Genomic DNA, 25,271 nt, shown 5'->3' on the forward strand with positions numbered 1-25,271 from the left:
CGTAGAGTATGACACTGATGCGAAAACGGAAACAAAAACAGCCAGCCATTAGAAGAGGGAGGTTTGCATTTGCCCACATTCGTGAAGTTGGTAACAAGCCCGGGTGCCCATGCTGTGACCTCACTTTCGAGTCACGAGAGACAGCGACAGCCTCTCAAGTTATAGATCAAACTGCACATGGCTTACCTGGCCAGACAGCTACGTCCACTTCTCAAATATCAAGAGTCGCGATCGAAAGCATCGAGTAACTTCAGGACTTCTGATCAACGTAAGGGAACATTCACGAGACGAAGCAGATCGGGCAGCTTTGACAGAGCATAAGAATGTGAGGCAGGTAGATCCGCCCAAGTGATCGTTTCTGCAGCCATCTCGTCGTCTGCAGCTAACAGTCCACCAAGAACTTCTGTCGATTTGATATGCAAGTTGCGCACGTGGCGGCAGATGTGGTCTATTTGCACCTCTGCTTAGCAGTCCTCGTACGGGCAGATCGCGATTCTCTTTGGTGAGAGCTGGCAATCGTGGGTTTTGTGTCTCTTGGTGTCGATGTACGCGGATGAACTATCGTTGCTTCAACGGATCGCGTGACAATCAATAGGACTGAGTGCACGAAATGGGGACTTGAGGAGCTGGATGTTACGCGTACTTGTGTATCCCTTGCAAGCAAAACTACATTTCTTTCTTTGATGATGGTATAGCATGCTTCTTACTGCACACGTCGCTGCAACCAGACATACAATCAGCACTATCCTTCGAAACAAAACAGCAATTGTAGACGTCCCATCAATTGATTTTAATTCATTCTTTATCCTTTCCCAACCCCAACTCCAATTCCATACCCCTATCCATATCTTTTAAGAAAATACATTTAATGAAACCCTCCTGGGGCTGTTATATAATCGTACAGAAACCTCTAACACACACCCCTGGCTTCTAATGCCTCCTGTGAAGCGGCACTGGTCCCGCACCCACGCTCTTGCCCTTGCCCTTCTTGCCCTTCGCATCCGGCAAAGTGCCGTTCGCGGCCGGACCCGGAGGGCAGGCTTTGGCGTCAGGGGCGCCACCAGCAGGAGGAGGAGGGGGAACAGCATCAGCGGCAGCGGCGGCGGCGGCGCCAGCGGCTGGTGGAGGGGGAGGGGGGGCCTCACAGCCTGCAGGTGGTGGCGGAGGTGGGAGGCCAGACTCAGCAGCCGGCGGTGGAGGAGGAAGAGCTGCGTCAGGTGTAGCTCTTTTCCTCATGGCTGCTGCTGCTGGGGCAGGTGATTCGCCCGCAGCAGGCGCTCCGCCCGCACCAGATGCTCCGCCTGCAGCAGGTGGAGGCGGGGCAGCGGCACCAGATGGTGGGGCAGGAGGTGCAGCTCCCGCTGGTGGAGCAGGAGGTGCGGCTCCCGCTGGTGGTGCAGGAGGTGCAGCTCCCGCTGGAGGAGCAGGAGGTGCGGCTCCCGCTGGTGGAGCAGGAGGTGCGGCTCCCACTGGTGGTGCTCCGCCCGCAGCAGGTGGAGTAGGAGGAGCTGCACCGGCACCTTTGCCCTTAGCTGCACCCTTGGCATCGCCTTTGGCATCCGGAGCACCAGTGCCCTTTGCCTTGCCTTTTCCCTCACCGTCAGCAGGCGGTGCCGGAGGTGCACCTGTTGGAGCAGCGCCAGTTGGAGGCGCGGGCGGGGCAGCGCCTCCAGCAGCAGGGCTTGGGAGCGTAGCATCTACAATCTGTCAATCTTATAGTTTGCCAAAGTCAAAATACTTGACTAACCTTGACGAGGCACAACGAAAACGTGAGGCGCAGCCAGTGCGCTCTGCACCAGCAGTGCTGAGAAGGCGAGAATGACACTTGATGACTTCATCTTGGAGTACTTTTGGTAAATTTGTAGTTGCTTGTCTGGGTGGTGGATTTATGGCTCTTCAATTTGCGTGCCTTGGGTCATATATATGTTCGTTTTCAACCACCGGCTCGATGCTCCATCTCTCGGTGCACCGGACTCAATCACCTAGAAGATGTTGGGTACACATGAGACTTGGCCTCATCATGCGCTCCAGGTCCAGGCTAGTTGTCTTGATTCAGTTGACAGGAACGGGACATGGTGCCTGGGTTGAGCTAGACGGCTTGCTGCCGCTGTAGATCCTGTTCTGGAAAGGCTGCACCAAGTGACAAGTCTCGAACGTCCAAGAAGTGGGGTCGGGATCGGTACCTTAAAGCTTAGCAGGGCATCCCCGCAATGTTCCATGTTGAAGGTGCGATCGGACAGGTTTGGACGCGTGTTAGCGCGTCTCGAAGTTTCGGAGCGGACAGTACGCGGGACGCGATACACAGCGTGCGTCAGATCTCGATAAGAAAAAAACACGCCAACAGAATAGCGGGGTTGATGATAGGCGGTTGATATTAGATGGGGTGGTATAGCTGAAGCACAAGTGTTTCGGAACAGAACATGACCAAACCGGCCCGCCATGCAAAACAGAAAAGCAAACTTTATCCAGGATACTCTAATAAAGAACAATCAATCGTGCGCTGGGCCTACGCAACACCAAGAGCTACAAGACGGCCCTTAACATCCGTTGGCCTCGCTGCCTGATTTACAACGACACTGGACATGGTGCCCATGGTGACGACGGATACATATCCAGGTGCCACTTCGGTGGCCAAGACCTCGAGACACTTCATTGCCTCCTCTTGAGAGATTGGTGACCGTATTGAGCTTCGCAGTGACTGAACGAGGGTAGCTGTGGAGAAGGATACGCGCATGCCGGGCTTGCTGGCGCACAGCAGGGAAAGCACGCGAAGAACTTCAGGCGTGCGTTGCAGAGCAGCTGTGCGTTGCATCTCGGCGGGAGTCGGTGCGGCGGGCCCGGATTTGGCTGCTTCCTGTTTGGCAAGGATGCGGTCGAGTAGATTTGTCTTGCGAACCGCAGCGAACTCTGTCATCTTGGTCTGGACTGGCTGCTGACACTCGTTCTCTTTGCCCAAGGAAGGCCTGGTCTTCTTCGCGCGTCCTTGCTGTACGCTTTCCTTGAATTCCCTTAGCCTCTTGCGGCCCTTTTCCTGTGACGGCGCGAGCGCGACGAGCGATTCGCAGGTTGTAACCTGGGCGAGAGGCAGCTGAGAGAGGAACCCTGACATGGAGTCGTCATCGAGGTACGTGTCCATACGTGTCTGCTGGATATCTGCCTTCTTTGGTCGTCCACGTGTTCGCTTGAGAGTCGCGATCGGACGCGTCATGAGCTGCTGAGAGGTCCGCCATTGCGCCCAAAGGCTGTCTAGCCCGTCCTTGAACAGATCTTGAAGCGCTTGCTCGTTTAGGTGCGTCATGCCATTCATGAGTGGACTGCTCTCCTTGATCTCGAGGCAGACCTTTCCGCGGCCGTAGTCGGAGAGGTAGTAGGGGTTGTGTTTGCCGGACGGGCCGTGGTCGAGGACGCCCAAGAGAAGTCGGATGTCATCGAAGGTAACCTGTCGCTGCCGCCAAACTTTGGTGGCCGACATGCACAAGTCTCGGACGTCTGCGGGCGATGAAGTGCCGTTGTGTGCGTAGTGCAGCGACAGCGCAGTGAGAAAGGATGAGTGGAGCGCCAGGAGGTTGACGAGCTCCGTTGGGAGCTGGCCGGGAGCAATAGGCGACATGGCGGGTGATGATAGTACAATGGATACAGCGATGAGATAAAGAAATCAATGGAGTCGAGTATTGTGTCGTGGGCGCCGTGCTGGACGACGTTTGCAGTGTTTATGTGCCGAGGGGTTGGCAAAACAGGAAAGAGCGAAACGCGCTCCTGCTTCTTGGCGCGACACGCGAACGCGTTTCGCGTCAGCCAATGACAATGCGCTGTGAGTAGTATCTCATCAATTCACGAAACGAGTCAAGCGTAGCTTTCGACTAATCATTTTCGCAATTCTTGCATCTACTGCACTGCGATGAGCGTCCTGGGATGCGCTGCCGTGCAACGGCTGGGTGAAGTGTCTGAGCGCCTTGAGTGGAGCCTGTCCTCACGTGCTGCACATCCTTCAACTGTCCCTTGATCGCCGCCCCTAATTTCAACATTTCGAAAAACAAACATATTGCGGCAAAGCTTGTCAGAAGAACATCGTAAGTCTCATTGAGATTAAAAGCGACTCCCCCGTACGCCGGTGCTAAACAGCAATGCTACTTCCAATCACTACATCCTGATAATTACTCCATCGTCTGTCTCCTAGTCCAGCATCTATCTGAACCACGAACCGAACCAGCTCTTGGTCTCTTTTGTTGCCTCGATGGTTTTCTTGTCGAAAGTATCAACGGCAGAGTTGACCTCCTTGCGGGTGCTGGCAAACTCCCTCTCGGCCTGGGCCTTGGCCTCCTCGTACTTCTTCCTGGCCTCGACACTGTACTGGTCAAGCTTCTGCTCGGCCTTGTGTGCCTCGGCCTTGGCTTGGTTGGCCTATGGAAAATCAGATTTGTAGTCCTTACTAAGATGCATTATCACGTACGTATTGCTGGGCGGTTGAGCGGACTGCCTCGTAACCCTCCTCGCCAGCCTTCTTGAGTTCCTTGTCTGAGCCAGGGAAGTCGCCCTTTACACGTCTTACTGCGTTTGCGGCATCGTCTGAAATTGTTAGTCCGGGCGCATACATTCTCCGAAAGCTCATAACTTACGCTCAGCCTTCTTCTCAGCAAGCTTGGGATCTCCTCCAGCAGTGTACAGGTAGTAACCAATGCCACCTGCGGCAATAGCACCAAGCGCGGGAACGGCACGGCCAGACATTGTGATTGATGGTAGTTTGATGGTTTAGGTGAGATTTGAGTAGACTTGAGGTATTTCAGATAGTGAATTTCGCGGATTGAGTGTGCGAGTACAAGGAAGGGCGGAAGATACTTATGGGAGGGGAAACTATGATGATGCATGTGCTTGTCAAGCTGTGACGTCAGTCCCTAGCTTTTGGTATGCACGGTCCACTACCGTGGCGCGCGAACCAGATCGCCATCACGAGGCTTGTGAAGAGCCAGGAAGTCTGCCGCTCTCTAGCTTGGATTCTATCGTCTCCTGTCATTCTTACTCATCAATCGGTCGTGCAATTGCGACTGCACTATCGCTACAAGCAGTGTCGTGATTTCCTATGTTGACGACGATATCGTGCGCGCCCCTTTACGCTTGACACACCGTACTTGCCCACCAAACACACCGACCCTATGCATTCACGATAGTAACGGCGTGACGCCTAAAACTTCATCAGCACAGCTCCGGCATGGCAGACCAACAGATAAGCCTCGTGGACCACACGAATGGCAGCAACACGCCGGAGACACGCACCGAAGCCTCTCCTCCTCCACACACGGCAGACGCACACATCGACATACTATACGAGAATCAGCGAGGGTGGTTCGTCTTCGGCATACCTCTCTTCTCCTCGAAAGCGCTGTGGAACTTCAAGATTGACCCCGCACCATGGGTGGACGCAAAGTTCAGGCCTTCCGCCGTCAACATCACAAATGCACAGGTGCCTGACCCCAGCTGGGTGTGGGATTGGAAGAGTTGGTATGTAGACATGAGCCTGGATGTCGACGAGGAGGGCTGGCAGTATAGCTTGCTGTTCAAAGGCTCGCCATGGCACGGCAACCACCCGTGGTTCCACAGCTTCGTCAGGCGGAGACGTTGGCTACGAAAACGCGTAAAGCAAAAGCTGCCGCCGAAGACCAAGGCGAGTCAGCGAGAGCGGCTGTTTGGCGAGACCTTCAGCGTCGGCACAACACTAGCCAGGTCCGCTACGCTGGGTACGCTGAGTGCGAGTGCGCAAGACAGCAGCATGAACTCTTTGAACGAAGAGGTCAAGGACATTGCGACACTTATGAGCAAGCTGAAGAAGGCGGCAATCGACCGCGAGAAGATTGTCCTCATCCACAAGTTTATCGACGACGGCGGGGAAGAGCTGCACTACCTTGCAGAACAGGTATGGCCGCGTCTCTGGCATTGACGAGGACCGACTAACGATTGTAGATACCCGCCATCATGTCAATGCTCATCTTCCAAAACTCGCGCCGCCAGCTCCTCTCCACGCTCATGGACCGCTTCGAGGCCGCCAAGTCACACCGCGACGAGCACATAGCATCGGGAAAACCAGAAGGCGACGCCGAAGAACGCAGGATCAACAATCTTATGAAAGCTATTGAGGCTGCAGACGCAGAATGCAAGGAGCTGGAGTACTGGAGCGACATACGCAAGCTGGCGCAAGAAGGAAATGCAGGCAACGCAACCGACACCAAGCACGGCTGGGACGAAAAGTGGCAAGGCCTGGATGAAAGTGGTGCCAAGCACCCCGAAACATGATTCCACAATGCCTGCATTGGTAGACGGCGTTCATGGAGTTGTTGGACGAACACGATATCCTTTCCTTTGTACACAGCATTATTGGGACATCGCATAGCATGGACACTATCATACATAATATTACTTTTTAACCATCCTCAGCCTGATCGGCCCTCTGATTTCCTCCAAACTCTCCACCCCCACAACCTCGCCCTTCTGCATCACCTCGACCTCCCCAGCTTGCCGCTTTTCCCATACGACTTGTCGCACAGTGTCCATAGTCTCTCTCCACTCTGCGGCGCCGAGACTCTGCAATTCCTGAGCTGAGAATGCACGGGCAATTTCGGAGGGGCAGATCGTCTTGGGATGTTGTCTTGCGCCCAGCAAGCGATTGGCGTGGTTCAAAATTATCGATTTCTGGGCGTCATCTAGCTGGATACCCGGCATATCTCGCGTGCTTGGAGTGTTGGACAGAAAGATAATAGATTGACTACGTGCTGCAGTGACCGTCTTGACTTTCTCCGCCGTTGCACGATACATGATAGATGATAGATCTGCGCGCTAAAGCCATGATCGTCACCCAGGTTATCCAATCCTTTGACGTCAGAGCGCCCAATCGCGCGTCGCCCCAACTCGCAATTGCACCGCGTTCTGCCCGCAGGCCCGCATAAGCAAAAAAAAAGAGGGGGGTAAGCTCGACAGCTCGAGTGTGTCGAAGGTCGCGTTGGTGAGACACTTGGCCTTTCTCGTCATGATGCATTTGCTGCGACGGGCACCCCACGTTGTCCGGGCGGGCCGCTATATCTCTCCCCTCGCTGCTGCGAAGGGTCCTTTCCTTCTGCCTTCTTCTTCTGCACACGCAGCTACTCGACACTTCTCGCTCAACTGGAACTCTATCGCTGGAATGGCCGCCGAAGACCCGGAAAAGACAAAGGAGGTGCGCAAGTACCTCCAGCAGAGCCATGATCGCATCTTTGAGAACAATAAAAAATGGGCGGATGAGATGCGGAAGAAGAAGCCCGAGTTCTTCAGCGACTTGACAGCTGGTCAGGCGCCTGAGTATTTGTGGATTGGTGAGTTCACAAAACACTTCTCGAGTCACACAAGCGCAAGACACGTGCAGTAGATATGGAACGCAACTGGAAGCTGACAACACGCGCATTAGGCTGCTCCGACTCTCGCATCCCCGCCGAAGCCATCACAGGCCTCGAGCCCGGCGAGATGTTCATCCACCGCAACATCGCCAACCTCGTCAACAACATCGACCTCAACGTCATGTCCGTGGTCAACTACGCTGTGCGCCACCTGAAGGTAAAGCACATCGTCGTGTGCGGGCACTACGGCTGCGGCGGCGTCAAGGCCGCCATGACACCCAAGGACATGGGCCTGTTGAACCCGTGGCTGCGGAACATCCGCGACGTGTACAGGCTGCATCAGGATGAACTCGACGCGATTACCGACTCTGAGAAGAAGTACGATCGCCTGGTTGAGTTGAATGTGCACGAGCAGTGCAGGAATGTCATCAAGACGGCCGCGGTGCAGCAGTGCTGGGCGGAAAACGAGTTCCCGGTCGTGCATGGCTGGGTGTTTGGCTTCGGAGATGGACTACTCAAGGATTTGAAGTTTGACCATGAGGGGCAGTTGGCAGAGATCCAGAAGATTTACGATTTGACAAAGGACTTTTAGGTCCCGCGAGGGCGCTGGGGATGTGCAGAAGGCGTATGAATGGAGTTGAAGATATCATGAGCGTGAGGCATTGCGTGGCGTTGGCGGAGATGTGAACAGTACGTTGTCGCTCCAGATGAGATGAAGATGGTCTGTCGAATACAATGGTATAATTTTCACAAACTCGTCGTTATCTGACATTGCCAGCACCGCAAATCTGCGGGTATTGAAACTAATGTTCACCCATGTTCAAGCTCGAAACGTTCGCTAAAAGCATGCGATGCGCCCTACGGACGAAACGCTTGACATTCGCACCATCGCATGGATAATGTCGGAAGCTGACCCACATTCCAAAGCTGCAGTTTAGGCTTCCGCACATGCCCAAAAGCCAAACCGTCGTTTCCCAACTCCTCTCTGAGCATCACCCCTCCGGTGGCCCAATCGACCTCATCGAAATGGACCTGTCCTCGCTGTCCAGCATGTGTGCCGGCGCTGCAGAGTTCCTGTCTAAGACAAGGGGCGGTTGAACGTCCTCGTTGCCAACGCAGGTATAATGGCAACGCTCTACAGCCTCACATCCGACGGCTTCGAGCAACAATTCGCCACCAACCACCTCGCCCACTTCCTGCTCTTCCAGCTCCTCAAAGATGCAATGCTGGCCCGCGCAACGCCCCAATATTCCAGCAGATACGTCAGCGTAACCAGTCTAGCCGCACACATCTTCGGCTTGGGCGTGCATGTGGGTGACTACCATTACGACGCGACGGAATACTCGCCCTGGGACGCATACGCGCAGTCCAAAACGGCGAATATATGGATGGCCAAACGCCATCGAGCGCCACTTTGGTGCCCGCAATTTGCACGCCACGTCTGTGCATCCCGGCGGCATCACTGAGAACTCTGGGCTCACGAAGCACGTGCCCGAAGTGGAATTAGCTGCATTGTCTAGTGACGAGGCGCTGGTGTGCACGTTCAAGAGCAGTGCGCAGGGCGCGGCGACGCAGGTTTACGCTGCGGTGAGTAAGGAGTGGGCAAGTAAAGGAGGCAGGTATTTGAGCGGCATGGTGGAGCAGGGGAGTAGAGAGGAGGTGGGGCGCGAGGAAGGTATGTTCGAGTATGCGAACGAGGGGTATGCGGCGTGGTGTTATGATACGGATGGGGAGGAGAGGTTGTGGGAGGATAGTTTAGGGATGGCAGGGTTTGCGTAGGAAACATGAATTATATGATATCTTCCAAGTCTTTCAGGCTTCGGATGTGAATAACTCCTTCTTCTCTTACGTTGTTCTCTTTTTCGCTCTGCGAGTTGAACCAAACACACGTCAGCCCAATCTTCCTTGCAGGCACTATGTCGCGATCCCAACTATCCCCCACAACAACCACATCTTCCCCCCTCACACCCACCTTCTCCAACACGCGCCCAAACATCCCATCAACTTTCGCTACGCCAAGCGCATTTGTCGTCGCGAGATAATCAACAAAACGCCCGAGTCCCAACGCCTCAACCGTGCGTTCCTGCGCATCTTGCGGGCCCTCAGTCACAACCGCAATCTTCTTCCCCCGCGCTTTAATAGCGTGCAGAAGCGCCATCGCACCCTCTTTTGCTTCAAGATTCTGCATCAGAGTCTTCTCATAGCACTCCAGCAGCGCTTCCATTAGCTGTGCATCATCTTGCACGCCGTGTTCTGCGAGGAGCATGCGGAAGCGCTCGGCACGGTACTCGTGAGATGTTTTACCGTCTGCGAAGGCGGATTTGGTGCGTGAGGCGAGGATGCGGGTGTATGAGGTTTGCAGGTCTGAGAGATTAAGGTGGGTGTGGTGGATCAGGATCAGGGAGAGTGTTGATGTAGTAGCCAGGGAGGAGGCGCGGCGGAAGGAGTGGAGCGTGTCGTCGAGGTCGAAGAAGAACCATTTTGCGCGGGAGATTTGGGTGAGGATAGATTCGTCTTCCATGGTTTTGAAGTGTCTGATGTGTTGGGGGTTTAGGTGTGTTGTAAGAAGTTTGTGTGGCATGTAGCGTGTTTGACTTCAACATATGGTTGGGCCAATATACGAGGACTACTTCCAGATTGATAGCTAACCGATTTCGAGCTGATGCTGGGTCTAAGTGAAATGAGCATTCTTGATTTGTCAGCAGTTCGGGGCTCTGTGGGGCATAAATACGTGCTCGAAGCGTTCAATTACGCAATACTAAGGAAGCGAAGAAGTCGAAGCGTGTCTTCTGCGTTTACCATTTGTACCACAAGACCTTTAGAGTGCGGGTTGAGACCTTGCCGCAGACCAAATGGTATCACCAAAGTACTGACCCGATCCCTTTACACCGTCCAAGGTGAAAAAGCTTTTGCCAGAAAGCAATGTCTCGAACTTTGGTCCCTCCAGCAATACCTTCCTCGACCTCTGAAAGTACTACTCGCTTCTTGCTGCATAGATCCACCGGAGTCATTGAAGTACCAGGAGATAGGGTATACAGCACTTGATTCCCTGACTTTTCTTGGATCAACTAGTTGACGATTTGATCATTACCCGACTGACGAATTGCTCGCCTAAGTGCAGCAGCTCGTGCAAGTGTGGATGACATATTCGTTCTTGATCGAAGCCAATGTGTTGAAAGAAAAACTGGTGGCGACACAGGCCAAGATTCTGGCGACACAACCATATCGTTGTGATTCAAGGTTAGAGCATGTTTGCTCAACCGCTGTCACCCCTGGGCGTCCTGCTCTTTATAGGTCTGGCTGTTGTGCAAGACAATCATGAACAATGAATGTAACGACCATGCATATGACTTCGTTCCATGTCTCATTCAGGCATCGCAAAAGGTGCTTGCTGATAGCAGGCGAATTTTGCTCTCGGTGTGGCGGACCTCTTAGTCGTCATATGGTGTCTTTCGGGCTGGGTTGAGGTTGCAGGTGAGCGCGAACTTGAAAAGGGAAAGTGCGTTTTGGGGAGTGACGCGTTGGTCTGATCTGCATGCGTGACGCGACAACATCAGACACCGCTTTAGCCCACGATCCACCATCGCATGCCGCAAACTATCTTTAATTTCTAGAGGGTGAAATATGAAGACACAACGGCATCTTTCTTGGATGCGTTCCACAGGCTGCGCGTCCACCAGGGGTTTGCATCGCGGCCATTGAGCCTCCGAAGCGGCTTTTTTTTTCGTGATACAACTCAACTCGACAAGCTGCTTGAAGCTCCCATTACCTGATGGCCTGATACAACGCTGTGGCTGATGACAGACATTTGACGTACAAATGTAGGTAAGCGGTGCGGCTGACAGCAGTAAGCATGATACAGCATCCGCATTGCGCGACGTTCTTTGGATGTCTGCACCGCCTCCCTACGGCTTTGCACCATACAGACAACACACCGGTGCAGCTGACATGTGCAGCTCGGCCCAGGAAGACATTCAATTCAGCTGCAAAATTGCGAATAGCTCGATAGACGCTGAGACGTTGACCCATATCATTAACCATGTCCTACCAGGCTCCAAGTCAATCTGATTCTTTCCTTCCAACTCATGTGGCAGCCTTTCGTACTTTCTTCACGATAGAGCAAGATCATGCACTTCCCTGACGTTCTCTGCCGGTAGCTGACTGCTTCGCCTACAATGGATTCCCACCCCGCGCATTATCCGGTGTCACCGCTAGCCTCGCCAACGGTGCACATTAGTTGCCCAGAGTATGCCTCCATACCAGAACGAATAAGCGATGACTCAAACGAATCGCAAAGAGGCCAAAGATTGAGATCTCAAGGAAATAATGATCCTGGTCTGGGCATTCAGATGATACCAGTGTCGTTTCCAACGACACCAAGTGCGAGGCATCACCCTGGAGAATCGATCACTAAACATGGCCTCAACTCTCCACCGACGTTCTCATCGGGACCACGACCTCTGTTTGCTCGAACGCCAGATACCCTGTACTCCTTCGGTTCAGGAATTTCTCGATCGCGAACGGACCAGATGACAGAAAGACTGATCGCCCATCGAGCAACTCAGTCAGCACAATGGCATGTGCATTGGCGAGTTCCCAGTCTGATGGCGTTCAGTCTCTTCATGGGTATCGTATTTGCCCTCTTGCAGCATTTCCTTTACCGCTGGCTTCACCACAAGAGCATCATCGATGAAGACAAGAAGTTCCGTTTTGTGCTATATGGTCGCGCTTTGGCCTATTGTGCAAAGGTGGCATTTGGCGGATGTATTGTTCTAGTTTACAGACAACGCATCTGGAGGACATTCCGCGACCGGGCTTTATCAATAATCTCGATCGACCAATTCTTCGGCGCCACGGAGGATCCTTCTATTTTCGGTAACTGGGAAGCTGTTTCGAGCGCTCCCATCGTCGTAACCATCGCCATGGTCATCTGGCTTATCCCTCTAGCAACGATTATATTCTCGCCAGGCGCCCTTACTTTCGGGACCTACTTGGAAAGAGAGTCACTTGAGCTCATGGTACCTACAATCAATTTCACTGCAGAGACAGACAAGAATTGGCGCGTGCCTGCGAAGCTACCCGATGGCTCCAACAGAAGGTCGACGATGTTCTACAACACAACGGATCGCGATGCATTAGCCCCTGGAATGTTCGACTATTACGACCAGCCTTCTGCGGAACTCACAAGGATTGCGCTGTTGCTGGCGTACAACAACATGGACCACCCGAACGTGAGGTCAAGAGCCCGTCAGGATGCCTGTGGAGGCGCATATAATTGTACTTACGAGCATGTATTCATCGCGCCAGGCTATCAGTGCACAGAGGTGGCAAACGGAATCAACGATATCGGCACGCTGAAAGAGCTAGGAGCGCCATTTGACATGAGCGAACTTGTTCCCATGGGTAGTGAAATATACCACGCAAACGTGGACCTTGGTGCGTACTCGCGGCCACAGAATGCCGTGTTCAAAAAGGGTCCCGGTGGCTATCCTGTTGGACCAATTCCTGATGACCTTGGTGTCTTCAAATCCGAACCAGTGCTGTGGATTGGCTGGTCTTACAACACCAGCCAGGTTCTAGCCCAGGACGATCCCCTCACCACCAGTTGGACCCATCACTATCAACCTCAAATCGCCCGTTGCGTCCATATGGAGACAGAATACAAAGTAAAATGGGACTACACAGAACCAGCCTTCAGTTCGACCGTATCGCGCAGATACATCAAACCCATCGTGGACACAAACATCACACTTTTCGAGAATGGCACGCAAAATTTTGGCATCGAGCCTCAACCTGTGGGGAATCACGTTAGCCCACGTACAGACATCTTCAAGTACAAGAAGACAGCTGCATATCACGCGCTAGGGGAGAGGTTAAGAGCATTCCTCAGCGGACACGTTGACCTCGAGCCTCCTGTACCCGGACCATCATACGCCACGGTCTACTCCGACATCACCAAAACACGACTCGTAAACAAAAGCAGTGAGCCAAAGCCAAATCTTTCCGAGGAGATTGAGAGATTTTACGCAGACATGGTGTTATCCCTTTTATCCGCGCCAGAAATGCTTGTCTCCAGCAAGGAGATGGTTATGGTGAATCGTTCGCGGTACCAGTCGTCGTTCGTCTACGTTCCGAAGCGCTTGTGGCAATGCTACGCGCCTGTGATATTCATCACGCTTCTCATCCTCGCTTTTGGCGCAGTGACGATCTGGCAAGACGGCGCCACTTTCTCGACGGGCTTTTCTCGTATTCTTGTTACTACAAGGAACACTACGCTCGATGATATTAGCCGTGGTGCCTGTCTCGGTAATGACCCATTCCCTATGGAACTCATGCATACGCGGCTGAAATTCGGTGCGCTCCATGAACATACAGAGGGTGGGTATGTAGGTGGTGAGGGCGTGCAGGGCGTTGGACATTGCGCGTTCGGCGTTGCGTCAGAGGTTGGTCCGCTTCGACGGGGCGTCGCATATGCTGGGCTGAAGAAGCGCCACAAGAGACACGGAGTTGAGGATGCCTATGATGGATGAAGCCTCAACAAAATTTGATTCGTTTGGTTTCTGAAAGAAAGAGGGAAACTGTTCATGCCTGTCGTCCTGCACCACGTCATTAACGAATGCGACTCACACTGTTGGGGGGATGCAGAAGCTAGTGGTTTTTATAGCAGCGTCACGCAGCAGATACACGTAAGCACCACCCAACGCCTCAACCTCCGGCAGTCTGGACATAGCATCTTATTATCATGCTGCATTCTGTGAGCATACAGCCAAGGATAATGAACGGTCGAGGGTTGATAACTTGTTTGGCTTGCACGAGACTATTGATGCAGTGAACACGATCAATCCCTCAACATACCATTACCGATAATCTTAGCTGGAGGGATCAAGTATAGCATGCGACGGTTCGTTGTATATACGATTTTGTCTTTGATGATATCTAAAGTGCCACGTCTTTCGAGCCCGTCTAGTTGAAAACAACAGTCTTCGCGCCGTTCAAGAACACCCTTTTCTCACTCCACCACTTAACTGCAGCTGCAAGAACCTGGCTTTCAACATTGCTACCCTCCTCGACTAATTCCTTAGGGCTGAGTGCATGGTCGACTCTTGCAACGCGCTGCTCGATGATCGGACCCTCGTCCAAGTCGGCAGTGACGAAATGCGCTGTCGCACCAATAATCTTAACGCCACGCTCGTAAGCCTGGTGGTATGGCTTCGCTCCCTTGAAGCTGGGCAAGAAAGAGTGATGGATGTTAATAATCTTGCCCGACATTTCCGTGCAAAGTCGTGGTGAGAGGACCTGCATATAGCGCGCCAGCACAACAAGATCGATGTTGTGTTTCGCAATGAGATCCAGAATCTGGGTCTCCTGCTGCTCCTTCGTATCCTTGGTTACAGGGAGGTGGTGGAACTCGATGCCGTTGTTCTTCGACACCTCGGCGAATTCTGGGTGGTTTGAAACGATGATTGGTACTTCGACCTTCAGTTGTCCAGACTTGACGCGGAAGAGGAGGTCGTTCAGACAGTGACCAATCTTGGAGACCATGATGAGGACCTTGGGCTTCGCGTCCACGCGGCGGATTTGGTAGTCCATTTGCATGTCCGCGGCCAGCTTTTTCATGCTCTCCTGCAAGCCATTGAGCTCAGCAGAATGGCCGAAGTGCACGCGCATGAAGAAAGTCTTGGACATCGGGTCGGAGAATTGCTGCAAGTCCAGAATAGTGAGGTTCTCTTTCGCGAGCAGTCCCGTGACCGCGTACACAATACCTGCCTTATCGGGGCATTGCAAAGTAAGGTAATGATCGTCGCCCGCCATTTTGGAGGATGTTGAGATCCGTTGAGGTTCGTTTGAGCCGATCTGTTGAAATTTGGAGGTTGAAGTTGACAATGCGCGTCTACTCGTCAATGACTCTTTCGTCGAAAATTTGGGAAATGTGTTTTGCCGGTTTCGGCAAGGTGATATAAGGGCTTGGAGCGGCTGCCGGACCGATATTGCCCGTGCGGAAGTGTGGAGAGATTTTGTACAGAGTTGAGATGGTCGGAGCAGCATTTCTTCGCCGGGGAACTTCGTTGAGGGCTTTTGAACACGATTTAATGAATTCTTGGGCGTTTCGTGAAAGGACCCTGGTGTTTCATTGCCGAAATCGGCCCGGCCAATCATAGCTCAGTCGCGTCGCTTATTCTGGATTTCCTTCTCCCTTCTTTCATCACCTTCGTCTAGCCATTTTCAGTCTTATTGACCACCAACTTGCATGCGAAGCTGGTTCGAGCTGAATACTGCCTAAAACTTGATACATGATCCAATCAAAGACTTTCTATCCACTTGTCAAGGTAGTGGCCGTCCTCCATTTTCCGCATCAGCTCCTCGTACCTTTTGCCTTCTGTGATGGCTTCCTCCAAAGTCTTTGGTAGTTTGTCGCACCTCTCTCTGTCTTCGTATAGAGATGCGCCAAGGTCCTTCAGAACTGCACACCGCTCGTCCATGGACGCAGACAATGCCACGCGTGCCCAAGTCTCAGACTTCTCGGGTGCGTCGTATGCGTCAAGTCTCGCCGTCGAGTTGTCCGCAAATAGGTCCAATATAACAACGGCACCAGAGCTTGTATATCCCACATGTCTATCAGGCGGTTAGTGGTAGCCGTATGGGTACGGCGCGTCCGGATGACGATGATAGAATTTGAGACTTGGCCACCAGCGAGCTCCGAGTTGCAGCAATCTCAACGCGAACTCGTCCTCCTCAGTAGCATCTTGATGACACTGGACATGTTCGGTACGAGGGAGATTGAGATAACCAAGCTCCACGCTAACGACGGTTTTGAGAATGATGCCGCCGCTGGAAGGGTAGGAAAACACAGTACAGGACGACTGGGTAAACTCTGTACGAACACGGAAGGCTGTGCAGATCCAGGTCGACATTAACTTCATAGGCAACCACATCAGCCTCCTAGGCGAGGGACCTACCAGGATGGAAGCGATGCAAATCACACCGCCCGCCAAGCCGCACGCTGCCACCAACGCAGAGCATGCCAATGGAACCGTCCTAAGATTAGCTGGAGAGTACCTCTTTGAAGACACGAACAACGTCGACCCGTCATAGCATGCTCTTCAGCCAGCAGACAGATAGAATGCGAATGAAGTCCGGCGGAAGCGAAGCTTGGGAAGATAATGACCGCTCCGACCGTCACAGAATGACAAGAGGGGTGGTGGTTTGGGGGCAGTTCTTATTATTTTCATCTTCCGCACTCCCTCACTCAAAACAATTCCAACCGCACCTTCCCCCCTCTCGCACCTAGATATACCCTCTAACCTCATATCTTGCAACATGGTCGGGGTTCGAACACTTCTCGGAGCGCATCCTCGCTTCAAGATATCTTTTCGGTCTGCAGAGGACTAGGAGGAGAGGTAGTAAGAGGCTGAAAAAAAAAGGAAATCTTAAATGTAAGAAACACGAAGAGTTTACTTCCCCCCGCGTAAGCAGGATTTTCTCTAGCACTTTCTTTTTGGCGGAACAGTTACTTAGGTAATATGTGTCGGGAACTCACAAGTGTCATGTGTATATGTTTTTGGAAGTCTTGAGGTGGTCGTGTAGGCCTGAGGGAAACGAAATGGACTTCGATGCATAAACATAGACATGGACATAACTATAGGGTATCCTAACTTCAACCAGCACAAACATGACCGCTATCTAAAAACGCCTCGCTAATATCACAACTCAACCCAACTGACTAACATCCCCAAACCCAACTCTCGCCCTGCCCCTCCCTCGCCCAGGCGCAACACTCCTACTAAACCCGCCATCCCTCAGCCGTCTCTGGAAACTCGTCACACCACCTTGCTCTTCAACAGGAGGTCCGCGCTGCGCAGGCGGCGCACTCATCGCGCCCAGCCTCCTAACCGGACTCGCGACTCTCAATTTCTCTGGCGAAGCAAGTAATTCCGGTCGTTTAGCGCGCACAACGCTCCTCTTACTCGGCGTCTTGAGATAGCCCGGCCTACCCAGCGTCGACACACTAGGTAACGGGGCCGTGGGGGTGCCCGTCCAGAAATTCTCCGTGTCCGCTAGATCCCGATCCAAACCCGCCGCAAACGCCGGGTCGAGGATGGAGTCTTCTGGGATAGTTTGCGGCGGAGGGCGCAGGGCTGATTGCAGTTGTGGAAAAGTTTTTGGGCGCGCGGGCGTAGGGCGTAGGATGGAGCGCGTGGGAGGCGGGCGTGTGGATGAGGGTGGGGGACGGTGTTCGGGTGTTATACTGAGGGAGAGATCGAGGTCGTTGTTGAGGCCGAGGGCGGATTCGTCGAAGGCGGACCAGGCTTCGAGATTGCGGGTTGTGTCGCCGAATGCGCCTTGAGATCTATTATCATTCCCACGGTTGTCGTCGCCGTCGTCGTCATCCCTCCGACTTCTTCTCGACCGACTCGTAGGCGTTGGACTGACTGGTCTATTCGCCAATCGCTCAGCCATCTGCTCAGCCCAAAAACGTATCATGGCACGGACGTGCTTTTCGAAATTCCTTTCATACAACGCCCGCGCGTTCTCTTCCTGTCTCTGGACGTTCCAGAGACGCCAACCGAGTTTCTTGAGCGCAGAGGTGGCGGCGAGTTCAGCGCCCTCTTGTCGTAGAGCCGCCGCTTGGGCCTCCATTGTCTGGAGAACTTCCAAGCGCTCAGACCAGATGCGGAAGTAGCGGGTTCCAAGCTTAAAGGCGTGAAGATTTGTTGCTTGAGACTCTTGCTGGCGGAGTGTGAGTGCGCGATCGTGCCATTGGTGAAGAACGGCTCCGCTACTCTGCACTGTCCGATTTTCCAGTATGTAGTTGGCTTGTTGGTTGAGATGTGCAATATGGTTCGACTTCTCCCTCCAATTCGCAAAGAGCCTGCGCACGAGATTTGTCTTGACAGTTCTTCGAACCTGAGAATATGTATCGCGTCTGCGGTTCCGGCGCGAGTGCTGAGTCGCCGCACTCCAGGTCTTCAGTGTAGACTTGCTCACAACATAGAAATGTGCCGCGTCAGCCCATGTATTGAGCTGTTGGAAGTGTGCTTGTCTTTCCTTCAACTTCTCAAAGATGCGCTGCTTAAGCTTTTGCTGGAACTCAGCGACGACGGCAAATTCTTCTCGTCTCTTTTCAGTCGTGATCGCTTCCATCCGTTGCAAGCATGTCCGGAGCATCTGAGCACGTTTGAACTGTGCAAATCTCCTCTCCGCAGCTTCAAGCGTATTATTGCGTTGATTGGCCTTGGTGACCCAGGTGAGGAAAGCATCTTCTTTGAGCTGGCGGTTGTGTACGCGCTGGAAGAGGGAGACTCTTGAGGCCAAGGTCCACTTGTAAAGTGCCTCCACGATCACGCGGTCGTTGATCCGGTCTTCGAGTGCTTTGATGCGTAAACGGTCGTTCCAAGCCGTGTAAGCATTGCGTAAGACTCGCATGCGGTCCACATTGCGTGCCTGTTGAGAGAGCTGAGCAGCGTGTCGCCATTCTTGTAACGCCTTCTGGCCAATACGAGCACTTGCTCGTTCTTGAAATTGTCGTAGCAAAGGCGCTAATTGTGCGTGTTTATACAGTGCGTCGAGGGCTGAGGACATCACACTGTTTCGTCTGAAGTCCTCTGCGCGCGGTGTAAGTGCTTGAACCGTGGTTGTCTCTCCTCGCCAGTGCTGCAACGTCTTCCTCAACACGCCTTTCTGCCAGCGATCAACCGCCCACTCCTGCCTCTCTCTCAAGACCTTCGCAATCTCAACCATCTTGTGCAGCGCAATCTTCCTGGTGCGATCATTACGCCATGCCGGAGCAGCAATAGCGCAGAATTTGAAGAACCACTCCTTGTAGATTCTGCGCACCAAGTTCTCTTCGTACAGCTGCACAGCGAATTGAGTATTTTCAAGAAGCGTCGTCGCCCGTGCGCGCCATTGTCGTAGAAACTTGGCCAGCACGAAATGCTGAACCTTGAGCTCGTTGACAGCCGTGATGTCGCGCCAGCCGTTGAAGAATCGTGTTCGTAGGATATGTCGCCGCGCGACCGACGTTCGTTGTACCTCGTCTTCCGCACTCTTTGCCCAGTGTGTGAATGCTTTGGTTAGGAGAAAAATGTTCCGAGCTCGATCAGCGCGCTCTTCCAAGCGTCCGAAGAAACGCTCCGTCTCTCTGCCCGATCGCCGGACGCGCGCGGTGTCGCGAAGCTGCTCGAAGGACAGCTTCAGAAGGATCCTGCGATCAAAAGCAGTTGCTAATCTCTCCATGTCTTCACGAATCGATAGCCGCTCTTGAGTACGATTGCGCCATGTCTGTATACAGTCTCTTGTCACCCTGTGCAGCCGCTGCTGTTCGAATATCTCGGCCTCGTCCAGTAGTCGGGTATCGGATGGCTGAAAGGGCTCTGGGACGAATGGCTGGTACTGACTTGACGAGCCGCGCGAAATGTCCGGAATCGGCGCGTTGATGCCAGGTACTTGTATGTGTGAAAGGTCGACACTCGTTGTGCGATCGGTTTCGGTATCGTCTGCATCGTAGTCAACAGCCCGCGAAGCCGCTGCCACGCCTGGTCTTGTGATCTGAAGACTCCCGCGACTGGACACAGAAGCGCTCCTCCTCGGCCTTTGGTACTGTTGTCCAGAAGCAGAGCGGCGATGCGCATACCCATTGACCTTGCTGCGCACTGGAAGTTGCGCCTGTTGGTACGAATGCGCTTCCGTATCTGACCTCACGCGCCTCGGGTGGTATCCATTCGGCGCGCCAGCATTCGAACCACTGCTCGTCCGTACAGGGAGGTCTCCATAATCCGTCCCCGCAACCTTATCCGCCGTCCCATCAAAGAAGCTGTCAAAGCTGCTTCTCCGCGAATGTCGTCCCAGCGCAGCAACCGCGCCACCACGCGTCAAATCGCGCGTCCTGTCCAGATTCGACGTGACTTCCACACCTTCGCCTTCCTCGTTGACCTCGACCTGGATATTCATCTCGCTAAGCACGCGCTGAAAACGCTGCACGATATCCTCATCGCGCCGTCTATCCTCCTGCATGCGAAACAAAAAGCGATGTAGGACCGCATCGTCGGCAGGTTGCAGCCCTTGTTCGTTCAGGACCTGCTCGTAGGCATTGAAAAGCGCACTGGAAGACGGCGACTGTTTCGCGCGAGGATGTGTCTGCGCAGTCGTTTGCGCGCGTCGAATAATATCATAAAGCGTTTCAATCGCTGTTCTCTAATTAGCCCTCTTTCTAAACTAAATCACACCAAGGCATACCTCGATCCGTCAACTCGTCCTTTAGCCCCTCATCCGCATCGTTTCATGGAGGATAGCATTCGTGCACGCGACTCGACTTTCGGCGCCTTCGCGACAACATGGGGTGTGAGCGAAGCGAAGCGCGAAATTTCCAAAAATCTGCCGTGGTGAAGACGAGGCGTGGTTATTAAGCATTAGAGTACGAGTAGAGATGAATGGGTGGTGTGGTGAGAGTGAAGTTGGCGCGCCTTGTTCGGGAAGACGCGCTTTGTTGTCGAGTGGTTGGCTGAGCGTGCGCGAACGGCGGGCGCGGAAGTGCCAAGGGGGTCTGTGCGCGTTGAGGTCATGATCAAAGGCGATGGGTTCGCGACACCAAAATTCAAGTTATATCATTCCTTTCTCTAGTCTGCAAAGAAGATAGTTCGTCGATAAAGGCAAACTTCACGATGCCAGGCCGAACACGACCCATCGACAAGCTCGCCACAGCTGTGGGGAAATGCTCTAAAGAGGTATGCTACACGCCACCAAACGTCTAGAAACATTTCCTAGATTTGATGGACTGACCATTTCCCAGAGCTCCATATACGGCAAATGTATCTTTGCAGACTACAACAATGTGCATAAAAGCATGTGCGCCACAGAATTCTTGAAGCTGAAAGAGTGCTACCTGGTTCGTCCTCCAACACTCCAATTCACACTCGAATCTCCTCTAATAAGACGTGCAGAAAGCGTATAAGAAATGATAACAAACGAATTTAGAGGAACATAAGTATTGGGCGGAGTGAGGGTGTAAATACCATAGATTTCACTTATGATTCCACACGTCACATTGACGAATCTCGTATGACTTGCATTGAATCCTCCCTACAACTTGACCAACCTCAACATGAACGTCGCCTTATGCAACTCCTGCTCCTCCTCCACAATGACCTTCTCATCCTTGCCTTCCGGAATCTTGCCCTCGACTTCCGTGATGACATGCTTATCCACATTCCTCCTGAGTGCTTTCTCAAACAACGGCCCTTGGTTTTCAAACGCCTGTTCCAAGCCCAGATTCTCCGGATCGCTGAGCACGCGGTACTCCATGCCCACATCGTCCGTCGGCACAAGCCCCGCTTTCTTGCGCAAGTCCTGCACGCGGCGGATGACTTCACGGGCTAGACCCTCCTGCTCGAGTTCGGGGTACGACGCGACGTCGAGGATGATGAGGACATCATTGTCAGTGTTGAATTCCTGGTCTTTGTTTGCATCGTCCTTGGCGAGGCCGCGCTTGACCATGAGGTCCTCGGCCTCTACCTTAATGCCATCAACAAGCAATTCTCCCTTCTTCAAGAAGTCCTTGATCTCCTGGGACGTGAGGTTGGGCAGCGCTTTTTTCACTTTGATGGCGTCTTTCTTGAGCTTTTTGCCGAGCACGGAGAAGTCGGCGGTTGCGGAGTATTGCACCTTGTACTTCTCCTCGTCGCTGGAGAGCACCAGGTCGCGGATGTTGAGCTCCTCGCAGATGTAGTTCTCTAGCGACTTGACGTCGTCCAGATATTGCTGGTCGGGGTGGATGACGACAAGAGTCTTGAGAGGGATCTTGAGGCCCTTGTTCGCGCGGTCGCGGCAGATACGACCGAGTTCGATGACGGCCTGCATGCGCTTGACTTGGCGCTCGACGACCTCGTCAAAGAGTTCTTCTCGAACCTCGGGGAAGGGAAGGAAGTGTATGCTGCGGTTATCCTCGGCATGCAGCTCCTTGGGGATGTGTGGTAGCAGGCGTAGGTAGATGTTGTCGGTGATGAAGGGGGTGAAGGGCGCAAGACCCCGGCAGAGAGTGTAGAGGACTTCGAACAGAGTGTTCAGGGCATGCTTGGTATCCTCCATACCATACTCGCCCTTTAACCTCCGACGGTTGAATCGGATGTACCAATTCGTTGTGTTGTCAATGAGCTCCAGTAGTCGCGGTACCACGGTGTACAGTCTGTACGCCGCCATCTCGGCATTGACAAACTTGAGCAATGACTGACATGATGCCAGGATCCATCGATCTAGAATGTTTTTGTTGGTCTTCCCGGCTGCTGGGTCGAAGACGAAGTGCAGATCAGCAACCTTCTTGAGCAGAGTCGCCTGCTGTTCGAAGAACTGGTAACTGTTCCAAAGCGGCAGTAGGACCTTTGACACAATCTCCTTGACACCGGCCTCCTTGAAGCGAAGAGTCTCAGCACGCACAACTGGCGAGTTGATGAGGTACAGTCGGAGGGCATCCGAACCATAGCTGTTCATGACAAGCGATGGATCTGGGTAGTTCTTGAGACGCTTGGACATCTTCTTGCCGTCTTCCGCAAGCACGATACCATTGACAACGCAGTTCTTGAAAGGCAACTTGCCGAATAGATGCGTTCCAAGAACGGTCAGTGTGTAGAACCAACCACGAGTTTGATCGAGACCCTCGGCGATGAAATCACCGGGGAATGACTTCTCAAACTGCTCAACATTCTCAAAGGGGTAATGCGCGCTTGCGTAGGGCATAGATCCAGACTCGAACCAGCAGTCGAAAACCTCGGGCGTTCTTCGCAGCACACCCTTGCCCTGTTGGCTGGGTATTGTGATGTCGTCGATCTTGTCTCGGTGGATGTCGGTAAGCTCGCCCTCGTAACCGCTCAGCTTCTTCAGCTCTTCCACGCTGCCAACGCAGACCATTTCTTTGCCATCGTCGCTGACCCAGAGCGGGAGCGGAGTACCCCAGAAGCGGTTTCTTGATACAGCCCAGTCGGGCGAGTTGGAGATCCAGTTGGCAAAGCGCTTCTCCTTGACGAACGATGGGACCCAATGTGAGCCTGCAATGTTCTCGAGCATTTGCGGCACGATGTCCTGGATCTTGATGAAGTAGGAGGGCACGGTTCGGTAGATGAGAGGGGTATCTGATCGCCAGCAGAAGGGGTAGCTATGGGTCAGCTGCGAGTCTACGATCATGCGTCCAGTGCCCTTTAGGTGCTTGATGATGGCCTTGTCGGCGGCTTTGACATGCTGTCCCTCGAAGTCCTTGACGACGGAGGTATAGCAACCGGCATCGTCAACGGGGTTTGGAGGCGGCCGTGTGTCGCTGATGACGCCAGCCGCGAGCGCGACTCTGTAATCGTCCTCTCCGTATGCGGGTGCTTGGTGGACGATACCAACACCACTGTCGGCTGTGACGTAGGTGTCGTTCAACACCTTGAAGCCGTGGTCCTTGAACTCGTCGTATAGGTAGTTGAAGAGCGGCTCGTACTTCCAGCCCAACAGGTCCTTGCCCTTGAGCTTCTCGACAACCTTGTATTTGGCCTTCTTCGGGTCTTTGTATAGTGTTCGGAGGAGCGCTTCGAGCAGGATGTAGTGCTTGCCAGTGGCTTCGTCGAGGATCTTGACGTACTCGAAATCGGGGTGCGCGCAGAGGCCGGTATTCATGGGAAGCGTCCATGGTGTTGTCGTCCTAGTCAATGTTAGTCGTGCCCTCGTTGGATGTTGGATGTTGGATGTTGGATGCACACTCACCATGCGAGCAACAGTGTGTTGGGGTCCTCTACAAGCGGGAAAGATACAACTACCGCCGGATCCTGGACGTCTTTGTAATTTTGCGAAGCCTCGAAGTTGCTAAGAGGCGTGGCGAGGGCTGTGCTGTAGGGCATGACCTTGAAGCCGCGGTACACGGCGCCCTTGTCGAACAGGCGCTTGAAGACCCACCACTCAGTCTCCATGAAGCTCGTGTCCATGGTCTTGTAGTCGTTGTCGAAGTCGATCCAGCGTCCCAGGCGGTCAATGGTCGTCCTCCACTCGCCCGCATATCGCATGACAATAGCCCGGCACTTCTCGTTGTACTTGGCAATACCGAGCGTCCGTACGGCGTCGCGACCGGACATGCCCAGCTCCTTGTCAATCTCATATTCGATGGGTACGCCGTGCGTGTCCCAGCCGAATCGTCGCTCGACATACCGTCCCTTCATAGACCAGTAGCGGGGGATGATGTCCTTGATGGTCGAGGCGAGGAGATGGCCATAGTGGGGCAGGCCGGTTGCGAAAGGCGGTCCGTCGTAGAAAGTGTAGGGTTGCTTTCCCTTGGACTGTGCACGAATGGGTTAGCACTGGTGAAGAGAAAAGTGATGCTGCGTCACACTGCTTATGCGCCCGCGTGCCTCTCATTGTGGTGATGCAGGAACAGAACAGAACATACCAGCTCGACTTGTCGCTGGAAGGCGTCGATTTCCTTCCAGCGCGCGAGGATACGCTCCTCTTCCTTGGGGAAGTCGATAGACATGGCGGGATTGGGTGCTGTCTTGGAGTTGCAGCCGGATGGTGGGGATGTTTTTTTGGTGTTTGACTCCCCGCAATCCTAGCATGACTCAAGCTATCGATAACAGAGCCTCATCTCTCCAGCCTTCCGTCACTCCTGAACCTCCTCCATCTGCACGCACACCACCATCCCTCAGTGTTGTATATCTCCACATGTTCGAGTCGCGTGTCTCTCGAAGCAATGCGAAAAGCTGCTTGTTGGCCAGATGAGCCCATCACCACAATCGAGTATGCGGCATCGCGACAAGCACACGCGTCACAATCGCGTCTCGACATCTCTGCAGGTCGCATCGAGCGCGTGCTGAATCCTGGTAGGATCAGTACACTGTAGATTCGCTGTAGAGCTTCACCGGCACTGCAGAAGCCCTAGGTAGGTCGACTTCCGAGGCG

General features: G+C 53.4%; 14 protein-coding genes across 14 annotated transcripts; 6 read left to right on the forward strand and 8 right to left on the reverse strand.

The window, feature by feature from the left end:
* Positions 1 to 930: 930 nt before the first annotated feature.
* SNOG_11828 (hypothetical protein) lies at positions 931 to 1,838 on the reverse strand (the record flags this gene model as incomplete). The annotated part of the gene is made up of 2 exons (XM_001802013.1): positions 931 to 1,697; positions 1,748 to 1,838. The coding sequence occupies 2 exons, from the start codon at positions 1,836 to 1,838 to the stop codon at positions 931 to 933; spliced, it is 858 nt and encodes a 285-aa protein (XP_001802065.1).
* A 508-nt stretch (positions 1,839 to 2,346) lies between these two features.
* Positions 2,347 to 3,610, reverse strand: SNOG_11829 (hypothetical protein; the record flags this gene model as incomplete). The annotated part of the gene is made up of 1 exon (XM_001802014.1): positions 2,347 to 3,610. One exon carries the CDS (start codon positions 3,608 to 3,610, stop codon positions 2,507 to 2,509), a length of 1,104 nt encoding a protein of 367 aa, XP_001802066.1. The 3' UTR covers positions 2,347 to 2,506.
* Positions 3,611 to 4,052: 442 nt separating this feature from the next.
* SNOG_11830 (hypothetical protein) lies at positions 4,053 to 4,797 on the reverse strand. Its single transcript, XM_001802015.1, has 3 exons — positions 4,617 to 4,797; positions 4,451 to 4,566; positions 4,053 to 4,401 (listed from the first exon to the last, which is right to left on the reverse strand). The coding sequence occupies exons 1-3, from the start codon at positions 4,723 to 4,725 to the stop codon at positions 4,186 to 4,188; spliced, it is 441 nt and encodes a 146-aa protein (XP_001802067.1). The 5' UTR covers positions 4,726 to 4,797; the 3' UTR covers positions 4,053 to 4,185.
* A 409-nt stretch (positions 4,798 to 5,206) lies between these two features.
* On the forward strand, positions 5,207 to 6,285 carry SNOG_11831 (hypothetical protein; the record flags this gene model as incomplete). The annotated part of the gene is made up of 2 exons (XM_001802016.1): positions 5,207 to 5,908; positions 5,956 to 6,285. The coding sequence occupies 2 exons, from the start codon at positions 5,207 to 5,209 to the stop codon at positions 6,283 to 6,285; spliced, it is 1,032 nt and encodes a 343-aa protein (XP_001802068.1).
* Positions 6,286 to 6,405: 120 nt separating this feature from the next.
* Positions 6,406 to 6,804, reverse strand: SNOG_11832 (hypothetical protein; the record flags this gene model as incomplete). Its single annotated transcript, XM_001802017.1, has 1 exon — positions 6,406 to 6,804. The coding sequence occupies one exon, from the start codon at positions 6,802 to 6,804 to the stop codon at positions 6,406 to 6,408; it is 399 nt and encodes a 132-aa protein (XP_001802069.1).
* Positions 6,805 to 7,018: 214 nt separating this feature from the next.
* SNOG_11833 (hypothetical protein) lies at positions 7,019 to 8,124 on the forward strand (the record flags this gene model as incomplete). Its single annotated transcript, XM_001802018.1, has 2 exons — positions 7,019 to 7,337; positions 7,430 to 8,124. The coding sequence occupies 2 exons, from the start codon at positions 7,019 to 7,021 to the stop codon at positions 7,948 to 7,950; spliced, it is 840 nt and encodes a 279-aa protein (XP_001802070.1). The 3' UTR covers positions 7,951 to 8,124.
* Positions 8,125 to 8,482: 358 nt separating this feature from the next.
* Positions 8,483 to 9,137, forward strand: SNOG_11834 (hypothetical protein; the record flags this gene model as incomplete). Its single annotated transcript, XM_001802019.1, is given in 3 exon segments — positions 8,483 to 8,620; positions 8,640 to 8,668; positions 8,726 to 9,137. The coding sequence occupies 3 exon segments, from the start codon at positions 8,483 to 8,485 to the stop codon at positions 9,135 to 9,137; spliced, it is 579 nt and encodes a 192-aa protein (XP_001802071.1).
* A 10-nt stretch (positions 9,138 to 9,147) lies between these two features.
* Positions 9,148 to 9,879, reverse strand: SNOG_11835 (hypothetical protein; the record flags this gene model as incomplete). The annotated part of the gene is made up of 1 exon (XM_001802020.1): positions 9,148 to 9,879. The coding sequence occupies one exon, from the start codon at positions 9,877 to 9,879 to the stop codon at positions 9,148 to 9,150; it is 732 nt and encodes a 243-aa protein (XP_001802072.1).
* A 2,083-nt stretch (positions 9,880 to 11,962) lies between these two features.
* On the forward strand, positions 11,963 to 13,888 carry SNOG_11836 (hypothetical protein; the record flags this gene model as incomplete). Its single annotated transcript, XM_001802021.1, has 1 exon — positions 11,963 to 13,888. The coding sequence occupies one exon, from the start codon at positions 11,963 to 11,965 to the stop codon at positions 13,886 to 13,888; it is 1,926 nt and encodes a 641-aa protein (XP_001802073.1).
* A 433-nt stretch (positions 13,889 to 14,321) lies between these two features.
* On the reverse strand, positions 14,322 to 15,170 carry SNOG_11837 (hypothetical protein; the record flags this gene model as incomplete). The annotated part of the gene is made up of 1 exon (XM_001802022.1): positions 14,322 to 15,170. One exon carries the CDS (start codon positions 15,168 to 15,170, stop codon positions 14,322 to 14,324), a length of 849 nt encoding a protein of 282 aa, XP_001802074.1.
* An 845-nt stretch (positions 15,171 to 16,015) lies between these two features.
* SNOG_11838 (hypothetical protein) lies at positions 16,016 to 16,451 on the forward strand (the record flags this gene model as incomplete). Its single annotated transcript, XM_001802023.1, is given in 2 exon segments — positions 16,016 to 16,195; positions 16,215 to 16,451. 2 exon segments carry the CDS (start codon positions 16,016 to 16,018, stop codon positions 16,449 to 16,451), a joined length of 417 nt encoding a protein of 138 aa, XP_001802075.1.
* Positions 16,452 to 17,742: 1,291 nt separating this feature from the next.
* SNOG_11839 (hypothetical protein) lies at positions 17,743 to 20,369 on the reverse strand (the record flags this gene model as incomplete). Its single annotated transcript, XM_001802024.1, has 2 exons — positions 17,743 to 17,788; positions 17,875 to 20,369. 2 exons carry the CDS (start codon positions 20,367 to 20,369, stop codon positions 17,743 to 17,745), a joined length of 2,541 nt encoding a protein of 846 aa, XP_001802076.1.
* Positions 20,370 to 21,016: 647 nt separating this feature from the next.
* SNOG_11840 (hypothetical protein) lies at positions 21,017 to 21,306 on the forward strand (the record flags this gene model as incomplete). Its single annotated transcript, XM_001802025.1, has 2 exons — positions 21,017 to 21,079; positions 21,145 to 21,306. The coding sequence occupies 2 exons, from the start codon at positions 21,017 to 21,019 to the stop codon at positions 21,304 to 21,306; spliced, it is 225 nt and encodes a 74-aa protein (XP_001802077.1).
* Positions 21,307 to 21,434: 128 nt separating this feature from the next.
* Positions 21,435 to 24,846, reverse strand: SNOG_11841 (hypothetical protein; the record flags this gene model as incomplete). Its single annotated transcript, XM_001802026.1, has 3 exons — positions 21,435 to 24,024; positions 24,087 to 24,652; positions 24,763 to 24,846. 3 exons carry the CDS (start codon positions 24,844 to 24,846, stop codon positions 21,435 to 21,437), a joined length of 3,240 nt encoding a protein of 1,079 aa, XP_001802078.1.
* Positions 24,847 to 25,271: the final 425 nt, after the last annotated feature.

The sequence above is a fragment of the Parastagonospora nodorum genome, assembly GCF_000146915.1.
Source record: "Parastagonospora nodorum SN15 chromosome Unknown scaffold_20, whole genome shotgun sequence".
Classification (NCBI taxonomy): domain Eukaryota; kingdom Fungi; phylum Ascomycota; class Dothideomycetes; order Pleosporales; family Phaeosphaeriaceae; genus Parastagonospora; species Parastagonospora nodorum.